The sequence below is a fragment of the Elaeis guineensis genome, chromosome 10 (genome assembly GCF_000442705.2).
Source record: "Elaeis guineensis isolate ETL-2024a chromosome 10, EG11, whole genome shotgun sequence".
NCBI classification, from domain to species: Eukaryota; Viridiplantae; Streptophyta; class Magnoliopsida; order Arecales; family Arecaceae; genus Elaeis; species Elaeis guineensis.
The window spans coordinates 50,837,155-50,846,314 of NC_026002.2; the positions used below are offsets into that span (position 1 = coordinate 50,837,155).

General features: G+C 38.0%; 1 protein-coding gene across 1 annotated transcript; it reads right to left on the bottom strand.

Moving 5' to 3' along the window:
* Nucleotides 1-416: 416 nt before the first annotated feature.
* LOC105034924 (transcription factor bHLH51) lies at nt 417-4,841 on the bottom strand. The gene is made up of 2 exons (XM_010910258.4): nt 4,319-4,841; nt 417-1,105 (listed from the first exon to the last, which is right to left on the bottom strand). Exons 1-2 carry the CDS (start codon nt 4,580-4,582, stop codon nt 626-628), a joined length of 744 nt encoding a protein of 247 aa, XP_010908560.1. The 5' UTR covers nt 4,583-4,841; the 3' UTR covers nt 417-625.
* Between the last annotated feature and the right edge of the window lie 4,319 nt (nt 4,842-9,160).

Sequence of the window (9,160 nt, forward strand, 5' to 3'; positions counted from 1 at the left end):
TCATCTAGATGAAAGAAATATGGAGCACAAACAAAGGTTTTGCCAGATAATTAATAGATTTACATGTGAGGCCAAGGCACTTTGTCAAGGTCATGCACCATACATCGAGTACATCACATTCAATGAAAAGAAATGAAGTTGATTATGACGAGAAAAGCTTAGATTTACAAATGTACCACTAAATCACACGAAGAATCAGGAAGAAAATAGATAACGAACATTACTTTTCTTTCATCAATAAATGTTTTATGAAAGATATTATCTTGGGGAAGTCAATGGCGTTGTTGATTTGCTAAACGTCGATAAATTCTTTTAACATGAGAAATCTACCATATTGCCAAAAGCAAAATAATAATAATAATAATAATTAAAAAAAATTCAATAGTTTTTTTGATTGAAGAGAAACATTCAATATTAAAGAAAAACTATTAAGCTTTCGGAAAATTCATCACTTTCCCTTCAAGTTCACTGATTTCTTCAAATTATTGAGAGAGAGAAAGTTATATATATATGCATACACATTATCTTTGGCCTAAAGCGCTTCTCACAAACCTCAGTCAACAACTTTTCTAACAAAATATAATGACCAAGAAAACAAGCAAGCGAACGAAATGTAGGATGTATCCTATAAAGATCTATTGGAGCAAGGGAATCGTGGTTGCAAAAGCTTCTGCCTCTTACTTACGAAGGCATTAGAGGGAACCATGTCAACGGAGGCTACTCTGTCCAACGCTTCTTTAATGGACTCCTTGAGAGAGTTCAAGCACGCACTTCCACTGCTATCCTTCCTACATAGTAGGAAGACATTCTGAATTCTTCCTCCCAATGACGTCATGTCTGCTCTAATCGCCCTCAGTCTGAGCCTTTGGAATGCTTCAATGAGCTCAGCAAACAAGTCTGGCCGGTCGTCGCAGCAAAGAGAAGCCTTTATGTAGAGGTTATCATCATCCAAAGAGAATGTGTTCTGATAGCCTCCATCATGACTTTCCACCGTCACCACATTTGCTTCTGTTGGGATTGTGGAAACTTTGCTAGCATCAACTGCCTTTCTCTTTAGATCCTTTACATGGTCGATCACTCGTCCTAGAAGAGATGCCTTGTCCATCTGCAATCACATAGTTTGAGATCAGATGGCGCTAGCCATGTAGCAGCTTTTAAAGAATTCTATGATAACAATTATTCATTGGAAGATACAATGGCAGGCTCCAATAGCTTCAGAATAATTTGAACTTTTTCTGAAAAATACACAAAATAATCTGAACATTCTTTTATCTATCCAGTAAATTTGATGCCACAGTTTGTGAATGTGACTTTATAGTGTCACGTTAAGCATTAGAAGCATTGAGTTGGAATTTATGCGGCACGTATTTTGCATTGTAAAAAGCTGTACATGTTCGGATAGCCACCGTATCATCCATCTTGAAAATGGATGACTGTTGCTCTCATCATGTAGCACCATGTTTAGCATCCAATGTGATGCCCTCTAATCTTGAGATGAGCAACGGTCATTCATTTTTGAAATAGACAATGCAATGGCAGATATCCAGACGTGTGAAGATCTTCGGGGTGCAAAAGTTACACCGCACAAGATCCGAACTCTAGAGAATTGGCATGTGAATGTTGTGGGGCTTGTAGATACTTAAACAAGTCACGTCAATATATGAACAGGAAGTATATCTTTCCATTTATATGTTTCATATTCTCTTTAAAGCTGGCAAAATATGATCCAATCTATCAATCCGATTCATATTTGATTTATCATAAGTAAGTCTGGATTTAGGCTAAACATATTCAGATCATAAATAGATCGATCAATTTAATCCATTTAATATTTGTATTTCAAATATCTGACCCATTTAACTTATTTAATCTATTTAATATTTAAATTAGATTGAGTCAGATAACCTGTTTGATCTGTTTAAGCCATTTAATCTATCTAATTCATTTAAGACCTGTTTAACCCTTTTAAAACTTGCTTAATCTATTTTCGATCTATTTAACTCGACCTATTTAACCCGTTTAATCCATTAAAAATCTATTTAATATATTTAACTTATTTAATCTAATTTGATCTATTTAATAAATAAATTAAGCGGTTAAATAGAATTACTTGCTTAAAAAATAGATCGGATTCATATCTAAATTTTTAATTTATTTAATAAATAAGTCAAATTCAGATGAATGATTTTGTAACTTGAATCGCATCTATCCGATCCATATCCGATTTGATCCAACCCAATTGCCACCTCTAATTCTCTTCATATTTCTTAGATACAGAAAGTAGAATGGTTCACCTTCTTTCTCTGTTTGGACGAGATATGTAATAAGTTCCTGGAGGTGTTTAATTTAGTTATTTTATTAATATTTTTTAAAAATAATTGATGGTATTTCAATTATTTAAAATATATATATATATATATATATATATATATATATATATATATATATATATATATATATATATATATATATATTTGATTGGGATGGATAGGCCACACTATCGATCATAACATTTTATATGGGATAACATGGGGCTATTGGTTGGTACAACGAAAAAAAGCTTGGGCTGATAATTAAGTGCAGAGCAGGACAGTCACTCACTACTTTGTGAGGAAAAAAATTATCAATTGTAAATATGATGATAGTCATCAAGGCAATGGTAACAGTGATGGAATTAGTGGAGGTCATAGAGATTGTGACGATGGCTATTGCAATAAAAAAAAGCTAATCATAAGTATTATGATGTTGGCCAAGGTGATAATAGCGACAATAAAGATGGTAGAGATTATAAAAATATTGGTGGTTGTGGTGATGAAGATGTTAGCAATATGAAAATGATGGCAATAACGATAAAGTATAAATAAAATAGTAATGATAGTGGTGGTGTGCTAGAAACTATAGTAGCAACAACAATGTGGTGAGAGCGGTGGAAGTAACATTGCCAATGGTAAATATGATGATTGCAATGGAAATGATAATGATCGTGGTGGAGATAGTGATAATAGCGACAACAGTGATAATACTAGAGATGATTATACTAAAAATGATTATAACGATGATGATGATAATGATTGTGATAGAGATCATATGATGGTCACGATAGTGATGGTAGAGATAACTATAATGAAGATGGCAACGGTGCAAATAATGATGGTAAAAGATATAAAATTTTATTTTTAAAATAAAAATAAAAAATTTAATTTTTATATTTAAAAATAATAAAAAATAAAAATAAAAATATTAATATCAAATATATTTTTATGTTAATTTTTGTGATTGTATTTTTAAAAAATTAAAAATATAGAAACGATGTCAGTTTCAAAACCATTAGTCTAGAGAATTGCTCACATCCACATAAAGTCTATTCTTACTGATTAGATTACCTTTTCAGAAAACTCCAAATTTTGCTGTCATATGATCTTAATGAATTTATTTTATTCCCTGCCTAACAATACTTATTTAAACCACTCCTTTGTCTAATCGGACTTTGAAAAACTGATTTTCCCCATCCTTTGTGCACCTAAATTATTTGCAGAAAACTTGACTTAGTTGAATATGACGCACTCACCCAAACAAATATTATAAAAATTTCTAAGTACTGTAGATCTACAGAACCGTACCGTACAGCAAGTAATATCTTATTCCATTGGCCATGAATTTAATATCAACATCCATGACTGGGTGCGTTAGGATTGGATCTTAGGATAACAACAAGGACACTTGCTTCTCTGCCAAGAAAATGAACTTGTTCCAAAAGGATAAGATAAATCCTACTCCGACCTGACTTGACGGGATGCATCATGATTTGGACTGATCTCTCTGGCCTTGCTGGCATCCAAAGCTCGTTTGGCCCAAAACTTCCCTCTGTAAACAACTCAGAACACGGACTAAACTTAGACACCCTGATGCATGCAAGGTACTTCTTGAACTGCGGAGTGCTCGTTTGGCTCCGAGATTGTCACCTTAGGCTCAATAGACTTTGTAATGGATCCATATTGGGCCATATGAGCCAGTTGATACAACCAATATGTCTTTTCCCTTAGAACAAGCTAATTTAGAAAGATCTGGCTAAATTTCGGAATAGCAGTGTTTGCACATGACAGTGGCTCAACAAATTCGGTGAACGCTAGTTGTTGGAGTCCATGTAAAAGTTTTGTGATGACATTATGATAGTAATCTTGCTGGCAAAAAGTAAGGTTCTAAATGATCATAAATGGTATCAATTTGTTCATGCTGGTCACGGGGTGGTAGACACCAGAAGGGGTGGTGTGTGTATCTCAGGGAGGGAGGGAGGGAGAGAGAGAGAGAGAGGGAGTACCTTGTTGGAGTTGGGGATCATACGCCTAAGAGTAGATAGATGTGCATTAATCCTCTCTCTGCGCCGCTTCTCAGCCTGGCTGTGAATTCTTAGAGTTAAGGCTCTCTCATCCTCGCACAAGGAAGGGTAGAAGGATCCCTGGCCTAGAAACGCAGGAGCCGAGTTGGAAGGCCGGGGGAGCAGCAAAGAGCCCTTGCTAGGAGAGGGGAAGGTGCTACGGTTCCCCTTCTCTGCCCAACCATTTGCACTATAGCGTGTGGCCATGAATGAAGCCCCAACCCAAAACACTGCCACTCTTCTCTAATCACTGACTCCCAGCTGCTCTTCCTCTCATACACTCTATTATCTATAGTACACTGCCCAAGTTTCAAAAGGAGTGCCGAAATTGTAGACCTTTTGGACTCTGTTAACATTTCAGAGACTTGCACTCTCTCCCAAATGCCACCAAACAAGTTCATTTCACAACCGCCCTAGTATTTGCTCAAAAAGCATTTCCCACCTAGCGAAACAAGAAAGGAGGTTTGAGTCACATCGATCCTTTTGGCACCTTGTGAAATCATGATGCGATGTGGAAAAGACCGCCTCCTTTGCAAAGCGCTTTTAATCCGCGTGGTTTAAAGCTATAAACAATGCAACAGTTCTAACAGCTTCTTGCTTTATTTGATTGCATCCTTGCATATACCTGGTACTTGAGTGACACTCCTCTTGTAATTGTTTATCTTGCTTACAGCGGATTTCCTATGATGCATATAATAGCCATTTTCTGACCTTCATCATTCATTTGGTTTTTTCATATTATTTTATACTTATATCACCTAACTCTGTTCGTTAGTCGGAAATATTAAGCATTTATTTCATGAAGTAGCGCGTGAGATTAAGAGTAGCCTATTTGTTGCATGTGTTGGATTCCCCTCTTCGTGCAGAGCAAAGAAATTGGGTATAGGTTCTTTGCTGTATGCAACTCTGCAAGATATCATGTAGCCACTATCAAAAGATGAACGGTTATCCAATAATACAGTCCATAAATGCATGTCATGTCATATATGGTATATATTATTTAATAACCATCCCTTTTAAATGGCGTACCGCACCATCGAGGATCTTAGTCGATTGGCATGGGACCTGCGATGAGAAAATTATGTGCATGTTGGGCAGTGCAGTCCTTACGGCGCTGCTCTAGCAATAGCATGTGGGCCTTGACATACAAACTAATTGCACATACAATACGGTGATACCATGCATGCAACAAAAAAAATAAGTCTTAAATCCAAGCGGGAGATTAACATATTTTGGTAACTGATCATAGATTGCTAGTTCAACAATTGTAGTTGGATCTATTGGCTTGCTCAAAATATGTCTAAATCCTCAAAACCCTCTTAAATAGAACAACCTGTTGTTTGGACAAGACGGAACATCTGAACTACTCAGATTAACAATTTAGTTGATTTTTCGATGAAAAATTTTGCCGATCAATAATGGCAATGGCTAAACGTTTCAACAAGGGCGACTCCTCGAGTCAAAAAGTTTCAAGCATTTGCGATTATCAAATAATACCGTTAAGTTATTATTATCTTATTATTATTCACTTTTCTAATATATGCTCTTCTCTTGCCACGTCAACTCTGTTTTAGCTAACGAATGGGCAGCGGGCGCTTGGTACATGCTAGTCTTTCCGATCTCCCGTGAATCCGCAGTGACGGAAGGAGCCAAGCACGGTGAAATTAATATAGAATAGAATAGAATAGAAACGGAGGAGCAAAGTCCACTCATCTACAGATGGCTTGGCAGAGCCCAAATTATTGACGGTACGAGCGAGTCAGGATCGCCGGAATAGGTGGACAAGTGCTGAGGCATTGGGACGTCCCATCTTGACGCCGATCACCATAAATCCTCCGATTGGGTTGTCAAATTCATCGTCAGTCCTAATTATCGGTTTTTGAAAACGGAAATAAAAAATCAAAGCAAATACCAAACAGTTTTTTTTTTTTAAATGTAAGTATCGTCCAAAAGAACAAAATACAAAATATTATATGATACTTTATGATGCGGTGCCGTCGTAGAAAAGTGATAGTGGGACTCTCAAATACCATAAAATAGCAGATGAATTTTTGCCTGCTTCATATGCACAAATCCAGCCAATAACTATAGCCGAATCATCCTTTATAAAAATTTTCTCGGTACAAAGTTTCAGATGAGCACAGATGATGTTTGTCCAAAATGCCAGTAGCTCTACACCAGGGATTGATCGACATCTCAGTGAGAAGAGATCCTCCAGCAGCCAATAGCCTACCATCAGGACTATGGATAACATAACCTATACCACCACTATTATCTCTAACACTGCCATCGAAGTTGACTTTGACAAATCTCGATGGAGGAGGCTACCAAAAAATGAGACAACCTCCTAATACTACGAATGACATAACAACTCTCTACTTCTCAACAGCCAGATGTAGCCTCCATGACCAATTATACATCTTAGACACCAAACATTTTTTTTTATTTGATGATGGGAAAAAAAAAAGTATGAACCCTCTCTCTCTCGAAGCAACCATTTTATGTTCCACGATTTTTTTTTTGAATTCTGCTACCATACTATTTTAATATTTTTTTATTATAAAAAGTATTTAAGATATTATATTTTATTATTATTAAAAAATAATATTTTTTTATTTTTTATCTTCTTCCATCTTTTTCTTCGCTTCTCCTCATCGTCTCCCACCCACCTCCCTGCCTCCTTCTCACTACCCACCTCCCCAGCAGTCTTCCCTATCTCTTCGATACTCGTATTATCTCATCCAATAATATTTTCTCCTCTCTCTCTCTCCAACCTCCACCCCACCATCGCTCATGTATCCCCCTCCTATGATTGCGCCGCCTTCCTGCTAGTGTCGCTCTTTCCACCACCCTCTCTTCTTTCTTCTTCTTTGCCATAGGTCTCCTTCCAATGGCGACCAAACCACCTCCTTGCCATGCCCCCCAACTGGTGACCATGCCGCCTCCATACTGTGCCCCCCTTCACCCCCATGCTCGTGCCACAAACCCCCTCCTGCAGCCGTGCTGCCTCCTGCTGGTGCCATCCACCCACCCTCTTTTTTTTTTCTTCTCTGCAGCAATCCCCCCACCCCCCACCCTCTTTCTTTCTTCTTCTCCATTGTACCCCCCTCCCTGCTCTTTTTTCTTCTTCTCTACTGCATCCACCCTCCTCTTCTTTCTTCTTCTCTGCTACAAACCCCCATCCTCTCTTTTTTTCTCCACCCTTAATAAGAACCCCTCCGCCCTGCTCCTTCTCTATCTTTGATGCACACACCCACCTCTTCTTTCTCTCTCTCTTTTTCCTCCACTTTTGGTGACGACACAACCGCCCTACCTCTCCTCCTCTGCCTCCGATGCACACCCCTTCTAACTCCTCCGATCTTTCCCAACTCCATCATTCATCCCCGTCAAAAAATTATGATTTGGGAGAGGGATGGCAAGAAAGCTTTTGAGGGGAAAAAAAAAAGAAACTGTGCAAGTAGGATATGCATTTTAATCATTCATCATGCACAACGTGCACATTATTAATCTACTTACGAAATGATGTAGAGATGCCAAGGATACAGCAACTTGCATGCACAATCGGCTTACGAAAGATTGGGGAATAGGTGTCCAGAATCTCAGAACATTTCTTAACTTGACTCATCCAACCAGCTTTTTAAATTATAGCTTGATAAAATCTTTTGAACCAACTGCTGGATCAGAAGCATGGATATAGGAATTCTTCAATGTAACTAACCTGCACTTCAAAATTAATGTGGTGAAAATGAGTCGAGACAATGGCTATGGTCGACCAGCATGCATACACAACCACCACTAAGATTGCGCTTGAATCTGGGTTGCTGATTGATCATAGTAATAACAAAGACATTATGAATTTCATCTAACCTTTTGTGATTTTTTTTATGGTCATGTCTTGGATAATTTTAGTTCGCTCAAAAATTTTCACCAAACAAACTTTCATAATGATAGTTTAAACAAAACCAATCCAATCATCAAACTAGTAAACATCAAACTACAGAGCCGCCCACCACAAAAGCAGAGAATTTTTTTATTTTTTAATTAAATATTTTTAAAAATGCGGCCATCTGAAACTTCTTTTTAGATTTGTTGTCTACATATGAAATTATTACTTCAAGTGGCTATTTCACGGCCATACAAGCGTATGACATGGCCCATTGAAAATCGTCGTTTGAAATGGCAAGTTTGCTGAATTCGCTAGTCCAAATGGTGATTTCAGTGAAATCACTTCTTGGACTGATGATTTCAATGAAATCATCATTTGAAATAGCAATTTCATGATTTTAAATATCCCCCCCCTCCGGCCAAACCCCTTCTCTCCAAGCATCCAAAAAAAACCCCAATAATCCCCCCCACCTCACCTCCTTTTCTCTCTAAAACCGTAACAATCCCTCCGAACTCACTTGTTCTCTAAAACTCTCTCTAAAACCCTGATAACCCTCTCTAAACCCCCTCCCCCAAACCCCCCTTCCCTCCAAGCATCCAAAAATAAAATCCTGATAATCCGCGCCCCCTCCCCCCCCCCCCCCGCCCACCACCTTTGCTCTTTAAATGCCTCTCTAAAACCCTAATAACCCACTCTGAAACCCCCCAACCCTCCTTCCCTCCAGGCATTCAAAAAAATCCTGATAATCCCCCCCCACCACCTCCCTTGCTCTCTAAAATCCTTTTTGAAACCTTGATAATCGCCCCCCCACAACACCCCCACCTCCCCTCCTCTCTAAAATCCTGATAATCCCCCCCTCTTGCTCTCTAAGCATCCAGAAAACCCTCTCATGTCTATAT